The sequence below is a fragment of the Vipera ursinii genome, assembly GCF_947247035.1.
Source record: "Vipera ursinii genome assembly, chromosome: 3".
Taxonomy (NCBI): Eukaryota; Metazoa; Chordata; class Lepidosauria; order Squamata; family Viperidae; genus Vipera; species Vipera ursinii.
Genome location: NC_139516.1, coordinates 166,577,001 through 166,592,841, shown reverse-complemented (window position 1 = coordinate 166,592,841; position 15,841 = coordinate 166,577,001). Strand labels below are relative to the sequence as shown.

Genomic DNA, 15,841 nt, shown 5'->3' with positions numbered 1-15,841 from the left:
TTTAAAGCCTTTTGTGTTATTCGTTATTTCCTTATGATTTCAACATTTACATTTACAAGGAGTATCTTTATTATTTCCAATACTGTGCCTTTTTATGTTTTTTGAAGTAGTTTTTAATAATTAATTAAAACAATGAACAGTCAATATCATAGGTAAGAAACAAAAATTAAGACAATATTAAAGTCTAGTCAACAGGAAACAAAATCAACAAGAGGGGAGAAGAAACCTGAAGTTCCCTTTTAAAATAGAGGGTTTCTCTACAACACAAACTTTGCCAGAAATATATATTAGCTTCTAGTTCTTTCCTAAAAGATAGAAAATGTTGATATGGCCAACAAGCACAAAGCATTTTCATTCCCCCCACCCCACCCATTACTTTCAAATTTCAAACTTAAAAACGTTTGCTTTGAACAACACGGGTGCCTCTGCATTATGCCGATCTTTTGCTGTAACCTTTTATTTTAATACCATCAAGTCCTAATGAGGATTTAACCTTCTTTAAATCTCTAAGACAATATAACTGAATGTGGGAAAGATGTAAGATAGTGCAGAGCCTTGATTAATATAGCAATAAAAGAGTAAGTGGATTTTTGCTAAATAATGACCCCAAAATGGAATTTGAAAAGAGATCTACTGATTTCCACAGATTATCTCATAACTGCTACCCCACTCCAGTTCTAAAATGACTCCTAACCCTCTTTCTCTGACAGGTATTTCTAGGCTTGGGTTCTGCGACTATCCCTCAAAATCCCTTTCTCTATAGTAATTCTCTCCTCCTGCTAAGAGGGAGTGCTCAGCATTGCTAACCTTTGACTGGCAGTTCCACTCCACAGTCATTGCAGAGACAACCAGGCATGAGGCCTGAACATTACAGGCAGGGGATACATGAGCAGCTGGGGTAATATCTGCTGGCAGCAACTTACTGTAAATAAGATGTCTTTTTTCTCAGATCTGCATGAAAACATTCCGCTGCCTGAGGCAAGCAAACGGACAACACCCCTTGCCTTTTTATATTTTTTTTAAAAAAGCAACTGGGCTAGTAGTTAACAGGGTGATGGTTCCGCAACCCAAAAATGCTTTGTTTATTCAGGAGGAATAGGGAAAGGGTATTCCTGTTCTCCATCAACTGCTACCTGAGACATTTCTTCATTGCTGGCTGACTCTGTCCATTTCCTAATTTTTACATAAACACTCTGCTGAATATTAATCATGTTTAGCCTTTTCCAACCTAAATGCAGATTTCAACTCCTGCAATTCTCTAGCCAGCATGGCCATTGCCAAGAAGCCTAGGTGTTGGAATCCTCCCATCTTCTGCATACCCAGAAGATAGTAAAGTTGGGCAAGACTGTCTTATAACCTTCTGATATTAACCTTCTGATAATATGGAAGTTCCCAAACATGTTAATACAACCTCCTCCTGAGAACCTTTTGTCTGGAGGGGAAAAGCCAGAGTATGACAAATTTGGTGGTGGGACTGACACACAGTCCTAATCTCCTACATAATGTCCCCTTATGCTGACATATACATTTGGGAGCAATCTCACATATTTGTTTTAAGGATAAACTTTAAAAATTTCCATATGTGTACCTAAGGTTAATAAAATAGCTAGCACATTGCAAAGGGTCGTTTGTGAGCATTTTCATAATGATAACAAGTCTGAGATTTGTTTGGTGCAGAGAAACTTACCAGTTTTTCTGCTACATTTTTCATGGTTCCATTTGTTATCTCTCTTGGAGGTTGTGAATCAACTTTGTATGTCAATATTGGGCGGTTATTTTCGATTCGCAAACTAATAAACCTGTCCTATAATCCAGAAATAATGTTTTATGCAAAATAATACAGAAATAGGCATTAACTGAAACAGGCATATTTTCTTTTATACTAAATAACATATTAATATTTATATCTTTTCCTAATAGTTTGATTGTTTCAGCTTTCATTTTTTAAAGAAAAAAAATGCATTGTTCCTTCTTAAGTGGAAAAAGAGGGCTATCCTTTCCCACAGATTTGATGAATTACAACTTGAAACATTTTTGAGCAACAACTGGGGAGTATTGTTGGGAAAGACTGATTGAAGCCAATGAAGACCAACATTTTCACATCCAACTATAAATCCAACTACAAATCCAACATCCAACAATTTTTCATTTTTATTCTATGAGAAAGCCATAATGCATCTTTCTGCTTTGTCATTTGGGCTGCTTGTTTCTATCACCAGACAACTATAAGATCAGGAACCTAAAATTGTATATATGCTCACGAATACAGGCAACAATAGCCCTACATTTGCTTGAGCATAGGCCAAGACTGGCAAAATATATGAACTAAAAGGACAGAGGTTTTAACAGGTAAACATTGGATTTTGCTTACTGCCATTCAAGCCCAACTACCATCCCTATATCTTTCATTTTCTTCAGGTGAGGCAGTAGCTCATGAAGCATCAGGGACTGGATCTGAGTGCTCAGTCTGATCTTTATAGCTACATTCAGACACTACAGTGATCAATTTTTCATTTATTTAGCCCAAAAAAAAAAAGACTCAGCATAAAGTTGTGAGAAAGTTAAGGTTATGTTCCAAAAACTTCAATGCAGTTGGCATCATAAGGGCTCAGGAAGTATTACTAAGCTGATCTGCTTGACACAATGTTAAGATCTGAAAAATGAGATTCAGAAAATATTACAAAACCTAAACCACACATCTGTAACCTAAAGCAGACATGTCAAACACAAGGCCCGGGGGCCAGATCCGGCCCGCGAAGTGGTTTCATGTGGCCCGCAAAGCCATCCTGGAAACAGTGAGGGAACGGCCCCCACTGCCTTGGCCCTGGCCCAGAGACCCTCCTTCTGCCAGAGACCCTCAGATCTGTCCCACTCCTGACCAGGCCCTCATAGTCACCCTTGATGCCAATGATGTAGAGCTGGCCACGCCCACCCAGTAGGCCATACGCACTCTAGCCACACCCAGCCAGTAGTCCACGCCCACCCTGGCCACACCCACCCGGCCCCCTGAGGACAACCGCAATGCTGATGCGGCCCTCAATGAAATTGAGATTGACACCCCTGACCTAAAGGAAAACATAAATTCTGCACTCCACAGTTTATGGCTAAATAACTCTCCATGCAATATTTGAATATTCCTAGCTTATTGAGAAAAACAATGAAAACAATTTATTGCAGTCAACAGATATTATGGAAATTACAGCTGAGAAAGTAATGCCCAGAATAACATTTTAATATCTGGACATCTTTATTTAAAATATTTTAAAAACTATTCCTTTTCTTTTGGGATTATGCTAGTTAATACAAATATTTATGAGATGCCTTTAAGGTAAAGGTTCCCCCGCACATGCGTGCTAGTCATTTCCGATTCTAGGGGCCGGTGCTCATCTCCGTTTCAAAGCCGAAGAGCCAGCGCTTGTCCGAGGACATCTCTGTGGTCATGTGGCCAGCATGACTAGATGCCAAAGGCGCACGGAACGCTGTTACCTTCCCACCGTAGTGGTCCCTATTTTTCTACTTGCATTTTTACGTGCTTTCGAACTGCTAGGTTGGCAGAAGCTGGGACGAGTAACAGGCGCTCACTCTGTTACGTGGCACTCGGGATTCGACCCGCCAAACTGCCGACCTTCTGATCGACAAGCTCAGCGTCCTAACCCACTGAGCCACCGCGTCCCTTGAGATGCCTTTACTATTGTTTAAATCAAATATTACTGAAGAGACTCTCAGGATGGGTGCAAAATGCAAACCGACAGTTCAGTTTTCCCACTCAGCTTGCCCCAACTCAGAAGACAACATCACCCGCCAACAAACTCCATATAGTGGAATGAATGAGGAATCTGGATAAGGTGGGATCACTCCTTTGCTGGACATTTTTGTAAGTTTTCATTAAAAACATTTAAGCAGCTATTCTTTGTTTATTTAAGTCTTAAAATAATTGTGTATTTTAAAACTTCCTCCAGATGCATTTAAGGCAGGGGTGTCAAACTGCCAGCCCACGGACCAGATGCATCTTGGCGAAACCACGCCCACCCCACTGCCAACAATGGAAAAAAGTCACGATACGTCACGACACGTCATGTGACGTTGCAAGTGTGACACCCCTGATTTAAGGTAACATCATTCCTTAATAAGAGAAAAAAAGATTTAAATGAATTAAGAGTAAGCTTCTTTCTTTGATGAAACTTAGGTCCTGGGTTGAAGAGTACAATGTACTACATACTACACACATACTATTCAACTACATTCTGTACATACATACATATATAATAGATCTCTGAGATGCACTTCCACCAAGTCTATTTCTTCATATCACAAAACTATCAAAACTGTTTATGAATAATTTTTCCAACAGTACAATACAGTGTATGTTGGAATCTGAAATGACTGATTATTTGAATATGTGTTTCAAATTATTTTCAATTATAAGTTAATAGATACAAATTTGGGGTTGACATATTTACATTGGTTCAGAAATATTTATTTGCATGGATCTTCCTTTCCCTGTGCCTAATTTCATTCTTTTTTCTTCTCTGCCACCTTCCAGTTTGCCTGGAAACATTTACATGAACATTAATTACCTGATTTTCTGCAAAGAACACCAACCCGACATCTGAAGTAGTTTGAATGGTTTGTTCATATCTTATGAGTCCTGTGTCTGGAGAAGCCTTTATTTGTGCATAACCTATGCCTTCAAAGTAAAATTCAGCAGATTGTTCTCTGTATCTGAAATAAAGAAATCTGTGGATGAAAATACTACCGTCCTACCAAGCATATTTGATATATCAAGAAATGTTTTAAACAAAGAAAACAGTCAAGCTAAGTGAAAATTGTGTTTCCCTTCATAAGGAAGTAAACTATATGTTAAAGATATAATCATTCCTTCAGTTTGTTTTCTTATTCTTTTTAACAGTCCAATTGCACATTTATGAAGTTTAAATAATAGCTTACACTTGGTTTTTTGAATTCTGAAATAAAGCTGTGTCTGAGAAGAAATTGAAAGTTAACCAAACTTCCTTTATCTTTCTTCAACCTACAGAGGAACAAATTTCCTTGAATTTCAAAACTCGCTTCACGAGTTGCCCTAAGCTATTTTTGTTTCAAACGTATTTATTGAATAAGTCACAATTCAAACATTATGCTAAGCACCAGTCCTCATTTCAAAATCATGACCAGTGCTCTCATAAAGAGCTCAGGCATAAAGAGGGACAATGGCTCAAAGACTGAACTAGGATAGGGGAACTCAGGTTCTCCACTTTCAGCCACTAAAGTTCTCTGGGTGACTTGGGACCCCTCCAGTGCATTGGGAGGGGAGGGGAGGGGAACTGAAGGAAAAAGTGCTACATAAACCTGAAGAAAGGTGGAATATATATCAAATAAATAACATACACTTGCAATTCAACTTTGATTTGAAGTGTGTGGATCACGTTGCTTCAACAGGAAGCTTATAGCACCTGCACAAGAGTTAATCAAAGTCTAAATGTATTTGAAGGGATCCACATAACCTGCCACTTCGAATCGATTCAGCAATTCAGTTCCAAGTTTTGATCCAACTGCTTACGCAAAGTCCTACCTAACATATTGTAATGGCATGTATGAATGATCTTGGAGAGACAGGGAGAAGATCTGCAGACTACACGAGTGTTAAATAAGAGGCAGCTCAGCCATTAGAAGGAATGTAGATATGGCCAACATCTCAAAAGTGACCTTCCTTAGTTTGTTGTATTGTGAAGGGGAGGGGAGAGAGATGTACTTTCAGACTTGCAAGATTTTCTTAATGTAACCTTATAATAAGGATAGAACTAGTATTTCTGGGTGTGCTTCTCATCTGACTACCTCGCAAAGGATGATACATATGAAGTCAAAAGCAAACAAACCATTGCTTAATGCAATGTGAAAGCTCAACCACAGAATGAGGAAAGTATCAGAGAATGCACGTAATATTTTAACTGAAGCTCAGTGGGAATTGAAATATAGGTTCTCTACTGTACATGTGAAGGAGAACTTTGGCATACAGGGAAAAAAAAGTTGTGAATAAGCTTAACTGTTGTTAGTCTAATTCCTTCTGCTCTCACTGACTGCATTCTTCAAGTGGTAATAAAATGCCCAGCCAATGGCAGCCTACATCATGCATTGGTCTCCTCAAAAATGAACCTAACCCAGAGGCATCCATAGGATCTACCTCTTTCATAAAAAAAGGACAGGAACAGTGCTGTGCCATGAACTTCATCCCTTTAATACATGCACATATTGTCACAATACATGTGGAAAAAGATTAAGGCTTGCATCACATTGGCACCATGCAGGTTTTATCCATTTTTCCTTATGACTCTATATTAATGCCACTGACTCCGTCTCCAAGGTTTCATCGTTGGAGTCAGTACACTCTGAAAGATATTTTGAAACTACTATCTCAGGAGGTGTCTCAGTCAAGGACTCCAGAGGGTACTTAAGTCACCCAAGCTCAAAGCCAAAAGGAGCCCTTCAATATTGATTCTGATCACTTGTCAGAAAATATTTATTTGCCCTTTTGGGGGGGTTACATAGTTTCACCATGCAGATCCTCAAAAATCATAATAATAACAAACCGCTAAAAGTTTCAGCCACCTATATTTGATCTTACAGATAACTAATAATACCTCACTAAATGGAGAGGAATACTTTACTGTAGATCAGATGCCAATAGGTGGAAGAACAAGGAGTAGCATGGCTATGTACATGACCAACTTAAAATCTGAATATGATTTTAAAAGATACATAGAGGTTTAAGGCTGATAAAAAAAACTATCCATATCAGAATAGGAGAAACAGAATGTGATAGATTGTGCTTGATAACATTCCATAATACCAATTAAAGCACTTCTAGTTTTAAAAAAATTACCTCCTGCATGGTTGCACCGCAGTAGTATTAAGATTAAAAGTCCTCTTGAAATTGTATAAGCTGAAAACTCTGTCATTTAAGCTGTTTAATTCAATGCAGCCTTTGTAATGTTGATAGTCCAGTGTACTAGGAGGCTGTAAAAATAAGAATACTCTTCAAGAAAAAAATAGCAGCATATTTCTATCATGCTCAATACTATATAAACATAGAAATTGCAATTGTCATGAGATTCTGTAGCCCCCCAATGCATTTTCATTATTGCTTTGCACAGACCCAATCATTATAACTATATTCAAAATTCCACATCCTTAAAATTCTCATTCTTAATTAAAAGAACTTAAAAAGAAAAGTTTTGGCTTTTAAGATTGCAAAAATAATTTTGAATATTTGGGATTTACTGATTCGCTGAATGTTCAGCCTAATAACTAAAAATCACACTTCCACACAACATTCCTCAATTCCTCCAACTTATTTTGAAGTCAACCATGCAGTTATATTTGTTCTTCAGAATAAAGAAAACAGGCAGAGAAAATGATGAGACAATTGGTGTTTACTCTTCAGCTGATCTATAGGTATGCAAAATCAATTATCCCCTCAGTGTCCCATCTAAAACTATTGCAACAAACCCTGTCACTCTGTAATGCAAAAAGAAAAGAAAATAGATTGAGAGCAGTTCTTCTATCCAGTACATATTTCTCATTGGTTGCAAAATAACAAAAAAAAACCACACACTGAAACATTTGTCACAGAGATAAAGATCTGGCTCTTAAGTTGTCATCCTTACAGTATAGATAGGAAAACTGTGAAAATAGTGTAGTATCAAGTCAAGTTTGTAATCAAATACTTCTCACAAAGCCTCTAGCCATAGTTGGAAGCTAGAGTGATAAATGAAGTGGAAGAAACGGGATAATAAATCCTAAAGGATGCCAACAAACATTCATCTGGAACAGGAGGCTGAAATTGCCTCCAGGGGCAGGGGAGGGGAAAAAGGGGTGTTCTAGAATAAGCAACCCACCCACCCCAATTTCATATTCTAAATAAAATAAATACAGTTAATAGCATGCCTTCATTCACAAATGAAGTTGGAATGGAAATTTTGAGCTCAATTGTGATTGTAGGTTTAGGACTCTCTGTAATCAGAGCATTGCATTCCTGTTCACACCATGCTGAAGAAAGAAAGAAAACAGACAGTACTCCAGCTAATGGTATATGATATTTTAAGTCTTTTTTACATGGGATGATAATTTTTGGTTATATCAAACAGCAAACAGGAGTTTTTTTGGAATGTAATTGAAATTCTAACTAGCCTGATTGTAAGAGATGTATATAAGGCTTATAAGGTGGGTTATTGTCTCTGTGATAAGCAACAATAGAATACCTGGTTGCAAATTTATGGAAAATATAGTTAAAGAATGTTTACTGGAATGTGCAAAGAATCCCACAGTTTACATTCATCCAAGTGGCAGATGGATAATTTTTAGATTGTTAGATTTCAAATTTTCTTTGAAAATATTGAAGTTAAATATTGGGAAAGTAATGAAAAAGATGGTAATGTGCTAAATAAGCACATTATTTAAAACAAGAGAAACACAAGATAAATGAGCAGAGAATCACAGATATATTAATTTTAAAATTTTTCAAATGTATTTTAATATAAGTAATTTTATGATCTTGATGATATGATAGATCAACAGCAAACAAGTAATATTTTGAGTAAATTTGATATTCAACTGTTACTACAGAATTGTTCAGGGATTTTGAGAGCAGCTTTGAAACTTAAAGAGATATTTGAGACAATTCAGCTGGTGAAAAGTAGAAAGCCTCCAGCCTAAATGGTTTTCCTATTAAATGGTATAAATATTTTATAGATATTTTGAGCCTGATATTGTAAAAGATTTATTCTAAATAGTTTACATATGAGTAATTGCCTTTATCTTTTTATGAGGCTTATATAAACTGAATTTAAAATCAGGTAAAGATTCTAAATTGCATGGAAAGGTATAGACCCATATCATTAATTAAGGTAGACACTATTAACTGTTTTGTTGGCTAGATCGTTGCAGTGTTAACATACATAATTTATCCATCTCAGTCCAGATTTATTAAAACTAGACATCAGAGAATTTACATTTATTAATAGATATTTTGGACATAGCTCAAGATGTATTAGATTCTGCTACATTAAAATCTTTAGAAGCTGAATACCTTTTGAAATGGTTCAGATTAATTTTCTAAAGCAAGTTACATGTGGATGTGGATTTCCCCCTTCTTTAATTTATACGGATTGCAATTATATTTGAGAGCCAGTTTGGTGTAGTGGTTAAAGGTATTAGGCTAGAAACAGGAGACCATGAGTTATCATTCTACCTTAGGCATGAAGCCAGCTAGAAGCTTCTCTCTAACATCCTGGAAGAAGGCAAATGCCAAGCCACTTCCAAAAATGTGGCCAACAAAACTCCGTGAATTGACCATGTTCAATTTTATTCTAAAAATAGATGGCCCTACTTTACTTGAAAGTATATGCAGAATTTGGAATAGTAACTTTAAATCAATTATTTTATACTTATTATTTTAAGGAATTTCAATGGCTTCTTTTTTTTTTTGCCTAATACACCACAGGGGTAATATAATTTAACTGAAGCCTGCCTTAAGCAGATGCTTCAGATGCTTCAAGGAAACTGAAGTATTCTTGTTTTTAAAGAAATCTGCTTCTGAAATCAAATTTATTTTATATTTATTAAAAAAATGCAATAGGTTTGACAAATCTATACATTCTTTTAACCTTTTTCTATAACTCCAAAAATCAAACAAATCATGGAAACTGAGTAATTTGTTCCATTTTCAAAATTTTGCTTCTTTGTTTCAAAGCTGGGTAATGCTTGACACAAAATTTGACCAAAAATAAACAACATAACCTCTCGAAGTACATCCTGCAGTGGAGATATTCTTTCAAAGTACTTTTTTGTAAGAACAATATGATAACATTATGAGAGGTGTCATCTATTGGATTACAAAAAATAATGATCTATTTTTTCTAATATTTGCATAAGACATAAAGCCGTTACCGTAAATTCTGGTGGATATCCTCCCACATAGAAGACCACTTTGTCAGGATCCAAGTTAAGAAGAGTGTTACTATTCCTACTGGGAACTTGAAAAGGTTCATATTTGACTGAAAAATCTGAAGGTGCAGCATGCTTGTATTCTAATTCTGCATACTGGTAAATTCTAGACAAGAAGAAAAATGTATAAAACTTCCAATATGAGTGCAAAATAATTGGAAAGGATCTATTTTAAGGGTCCATACCTCTTAAATGTGATTTGATCCAAAGCTATGTCCCTGGTGTTTTTCTCATACATTTTTTCCGTCACTCGTATTTCATATTCAGAGCCTCCTAGGCTATAGGCGCAAATAAGATGGCCACCACGAATAGCCATACCAATATAGTTGGAACGCTGAACATGAAAACTTAAGTTAATTCTTCAGACAACAAATTATATAATCCCTTTTTTTTAAAAAAAATAAGCAAACATAACACCTGCAAAGGAGGAGTATACAAGCAAGATTCAAAAAAAAAATTCCCACATAAGCTTGTGTTCACCTTGGGACAAAAGCTGCCTTAGAGATAAATTGAAATTCAGTATAGATATTCAATTTAATTGGATGGTTCAAATTCTCCACAGAGCCCTGGTATTTACAACCCTTTAATTATCTGATAGATAATACTTTCCCCCACCCAGAACAGACTTCCAGAGACCCACTGCTGCTACTCCCAATCTTCATTCTGGGTGTTGGAGACCAGGAGGAGGCGTCCCCTGCCCAGAACGGACCTTCGGAGACCTTCTCCTGCTGCTCCCAACCTCTGTTCTGGATGTGGGAGGCTAGGAGGCCTCCCCACCAAGAACAGACCTCCAGAGACCCACTACCATTGCTCCTGACTCCCGTTCTGGGCGTGAGACGCCCAGGGGCCTCCCATGCCCAGCATTAAGTTTGGGAGCAGTGGTAACAGGTCTTCAGAGGTCCATTCTGGGCGGGAGAAGCCCGGAAGCCTCCCATGCCCAGAATGGGTCTCTGGAATGAGCAGTGGGTCTCTGGAGATCCATTCTGGGTGGGGGAGGCCTCCTCCAGGCCTCCCATGCCCAGAATGGAGGTTGGGAGCAGCGGCAATGGGTCTTCGGAGGTTTGTTCTAGGTGAGGGAGGCCTCCTGCAGGCCTCCAATGCCCAGAACAGAGGTCATGAATGGTGGCTGCATGGCTCTGGAGGTCCCTTCTTGGCGGCAAAGGCTCTTTGCAAAGATGGCAAAGGCTTTGCAAATGGATGGAAAGCTTCAATGTTTTAGCCCTTACCTCCATTTGCAAAGCCTTTTGCTGCAGATCTCATCTAGCCCTCCATTTGCAGAGAACAGAGCCCTAAAGTTCTGTGAGATCATGCAAGATCAGTGGCATGAAATCTTGTGTGATCTTGCAGTACTTTACATCTCCATTCTCTGTGAACACATGGAAGGCCTGAAGCAGCAAAACAGCCAAGAAGTGAAGACTCTCTAGGGAGACCCAGGGTGGGGGGAGGGTCATTTGTAAGGGTGAATGACTGCTGTGGTGCAGCAACATTCATAATTTTGGGACTTTTTTGTAAACACTAGGTGGCGCTTATTGAGTAATTTCAAACATTCACCAAGGGAACGTTCGTAACGTTCGGGGATTACCTGTACATACACAAATGCACACATAGTAATTCCTGATTAACAGATTAAAAGGTGAAGTGGTGCTCATTTCAGCCAATGTCCTTTAAAAGGTGAATCAGACTTATACATGTCTAAAAGTTTCATATATGGTTCACAATATATGGAAAACACACAATGTCCAAAGCTTCACATGAAACAACAGGCTTAAAACATTACATTGAAAGAACCAATTAGAAGAATTATAACAGGATAGGTAATTAAATAATCCATGACAGTACACATTTGCTGTTTTTAGAAAGTAATTATGTGGCTGCTTTGACATAATGACAGGAGCTTGGCTCTATTTTTAGCTATAATTCTGTTTATTTCCTGCATTAATGATATATTTGGAAGATAATTTTGAATGTTATTCACATGATAAATCCCACATTGAAAATAACAAGTAAATAATTTATTGGGTTGGAGGAAGTCACAGAAAAGTATGCTTATTAATATGTTAGATCAGCTTATTGTTTAGTGCCTAAAACTGGTGAGAAATGATCACTGATATACAGGTCCAAGACAACCCTTACATAAACATGGAACTGATGTCTCAAGGCCCAGAATAAAGTAAATATTTTGATTCAAAACAATAGAAGTCTTAGGATTTAAAATCTGAGTCTGCCAAAGAAACATACTTTCTCCATTCTGTAGTAGACAGACATTTTGCTTACATATGATTTCTTTCATGACAGACTTTTTTTTTAAAAAATTGGAACATTGTTACATTGTTTTCTGTTATGAATTTTCTATTGATCTAATCCACGGGTCAGCAACCCGCGGCTCCAGAGCCACATGTGGCTCTTTGAGCCGTCTCCTGCGGCTCCCAGCCGCCCGGTGCGCGCGCACCTCTTTGAACGGGCAGTGGTGCGTGTGCACCTCTCCAAACCTTTGGAGAGGCGCGCGTGTACCTCCGCGCGAACGGGCAGCGGCGCCGCTCTTTGAGAAAGCTGCCATGGCACGTTTGCAGGCTGCCGAAAGCGGCAGCTTTGCAGACGGGCCGCGGCAGCTTTCCCAACAAGTGGCGCTGCTGCCCATTCCGTGAGGTGTGTGCGCACCTCTCTGAATGAGCGTAGGTGTGCGCGCACCTCCCCAAACCTTTGGAGAGGTGCACGCGCATCTCCGCACGAACGGGCAGCGGCGCCGCTCTTTGGGAAAGCTGTCGCGGCATGTTTGCAGGCTGCCAAAGGCGGTAGCTCTGCAAACGGGCTGTCGCCGTCACGCAACTGGGAACCGGTTCCATCACACATAAAAAATGGCAACCGCGCACGTCCGCGCATGCGCAAGAAAAAACCGTTTTGCGCATGTGCAAAATGTTTTTTTGCGCATGCGCATGCATGGACGCACGCACGCGGCTCCCACTTTTTTTTATGTGTGATGGAACCGGTTCCCAGTGGCTCTTTTCCTTTTTCAGGTTGCCGACCCCTGATCTAATCAATATTATTATTATTTATATATTATTTCATGTGATCTTCAAGGATGTATTTAAAAATTAAGCTTAATGATTCTCTGTACGTAATACAATATTATTTATTGTTATTTTCCTTCTGTTTCTGATTTTTTTTGTTTTTCTTGTTTTGTTTGCTGATTTTTTTTCCTTATCTTTTTTGGCATATTAAAGTTATAAAATTTTAAAAATGCTATCTCAAATTAAACAGCAGTGAAGAAGGTGCCTAGTGCCATGTTCAAAGATACAAACACAATGCGCTTCCAGCTCATATACAGCATAGCAATCCACAAGAGGTTCCTTTTGGGGGGAAGAATGAAGAGCTTTTAGAGATAACAGAATCCAATAACTTAAAAGGTTCTGGATTGAGACCATGTTATAGCCATGACTTTTCCCAAAGGTGAGGAGATGGCCTCTGCAACAAGCAGAACGCCTCCCTTCACCTCAAATTTATTTAATTATGGTCAGCGACCAGCAAAGTTTAAAAAAGAAAACGACCCTCAGAAGCAATGTTAAAGGTAAAATTAAAAAATAAAAGTATTAGGCTTAAAATCAAAATTGCAGAAAAAAACGAATAAATTATAGTAAAATAAAATATATTTTGGCTATAGAGTTATGATCTTTTCAATAATGGCTCAGTACGAAATATTCAATACTCACATCTTTGTTACCCAGATACATGACAAACATGTTAGGTGTCTCTGGTTGTGACGTGTCTTCCTTTTTATTAGGCCTTTGAAGAAGGAAAGAAAGGAATGTGTAGCCCTTCAGATCATCCAAGATATCAGGAAGTCGAACCTCAACTCCCGATTTGCCATTGAATTTCATAGGGATGGCCACCTAAAATAAGGTTTGTAAGTAATTACAAACTTAGGAAGCAAAGCAAAACTTCAACTTACACAGAATTCAGTATTTACAGTATATCATTCTTAAACAATTCAACCAACTTGGACTTATACAGTTTTGTGAATATTACTCTTGTCCCCATTGGCCTGACCCATGTAGGCATCCAAAATAAAATAATGTTGAGAAAGGATGCCTAAGAATATTTATGTAAGTATGTGAGAATAATTTTTAAAAAGGAAGCAAGAAATTTTTTGCCACACACCTTATTTGCAGCATCTCTGGCTTGCTGTATGAGCTCCCTGATGCGATTTATATTCTCAGTTATATTGCTTGTTGATATGACTTGCTGGTTGATATTTGTAATCTTGTTAAACAGATCTGGGAGCATGCTTGTTAAGTTATTTACTGTTGAAAGCATTTTAAAATGAGGGAGAAATATAGGATAGTACATATCACATAGTGATTGCCAGTCTACATACTTATTAAAATTATGGCTAACATATCTATAAACTCAATTTTAGTTATTAATAATACACTAGTTTGATTACTTGTCAATTATTAAACCCAAGTGGGAACGGAAAGGAAAATGATAATTGACTAGCTTGCTATGCCCTATTTTGTTTTCAAGAACACAAACTAGAAGGAATAGCTACACTGTTAAGATTAAACATATGAGAAGCCTTTTTCAGTCTTTCACATCCTCCAAATATATTGGACTACAAAAATTATTCACCCATACTGTAATGTATTGGGCCTGTTTTACTTGAACTGTTCCACATGTCTTTGAATGCTGCTTGAGATTGCTTAATCAGGGAGTCTGTGTAACGGTCACTGACTTCCCAGACATGCAGTCTCCAGGACAATCATTGGTTGGCTCTAGGGCGGCAATAGGTTCCTTCAAACCTATTTGCTGCCGCCTACTGGCCAGCAGTATAAGTAGCTGCGTAGAAGCCTTGGTTACTAGTTCAGTTCCTGTTATTCAATAAAGCAATGTTCCTGTCTGAACTCTCTCGTCTCTCCTCCTTCTTGCAAGAAACCCAGTACACAACACATACCCTATATTCAAGTTGAGGAATTTGAGACTCATCTAAACACCCACTGGGAAATAGAATTATTATTTTGGAGGAAACATGACTAGTATTGTGTTATAAGCCCAATAATCACTCTCAAACAGTGTTATACAACAGAAAGTGGAACCTTTTCCTATATACAAAATGAGGCTGATGCAGGAAGTGATAGTCCTGTGCAGAGTTGCTTCACCATATAAACTTCCTTAAATTTAACAATGTGATCTGTTAAACCTAAACCTACCACCACAAGAAGTTAAACCTACCCATGACTTGATTCCTGAAATCATTACAAGCTGTATTCCCAGCTGCTTCAACCCAATGACTATGACATTAAAACGGAGGAAGGGGATTCAAACATTTTTACTACTGCTTAGATTTTATCAAACTCTTATTCTCTAAAATTAGGTATCCTAGAGCTGCCTTCCATATGTCTATGCTATTTAAGTTTTGAAAGGTGTTGCTAGGTATAATTCTAGAGTGAGGATCTAAATTATTTTGGGTTTTGATCATTCCAGAAAATTCTCCACAATGTTTGGTTCCATAACACTCACAGGTGGGTCTGTCTGCTAAGTGATGACTCAATAGGAGTTTTAACAACTGTCCTTTTTCATAAAAGATATCATATGAAAACTTGAACATTAATTTAAAAATAGTTTAAGGAATCCATGTAAAAGAAAAAAGCTACCTGAACGGCTTGCTTCTCTCAAAGCCTTGTTGAAATCAGTAATCTGTACATTTTCATAGGTCTGCTTTATGTTCTCAACTCCAGCTTTAATTGGGTCCAGTTCACTGAGTACATTTGTAGTAATATTGTTGGCATTCTTAATCATAGTATTTGCAATTGTGATTAAGCTCTCTGTATTATCTAGTAGGCAGATA

At 37.8% G+C, this 15,841-nt stretch overlaps 1 protein-coding gene across 1 annotated transcript in view; it reads right to left on the bottom strand.

Annotated features, from left to right (window-relative positions):
- The window catches only part of LAMA3 (laminin subunit alpha 3), a gene marked incomplete at its 3' end in the record, with an annotated part of 133,459 nt that overhangs the window by 14,437 nt on the left and 103,181 nt on the right, over positions 1-15,841 (bottom strand). Inside the window, exons 53-60 of the mRNA XM_083357591.1 lie at positions 15,648-15,827; positions 14,155-14,297; positions 13,707-13,886; positions 10,185-10,333; positions 9,943-10,105; positions 6,878-7,011; positions 4,578-4,722; positions 1,688-1,804 (exon numbers count right to left, since the gene is read on the bottom strand). Coding sequence (XP_083213717.1) covers positions 1,688-1,804; positions 4,578-4,722; positions 6,878-7,011; positions 9,943-10,105; positions 10,185-10,333; positions 13,707-13,886; positions 14,155-14,297; positions 15,648-15,827 — 1,211 coding nt within the window. The remainder of the gene's footprint in view (positions 1-1,687; positions 1,805-4,577; positions 4,723-6,877; positions 7,012-9,942; positions 10,106-10,184; positions 10,334-13,706; positions 13,887-14,154; positions 14,298-15,647; positions 15,828-15,841) is intronic.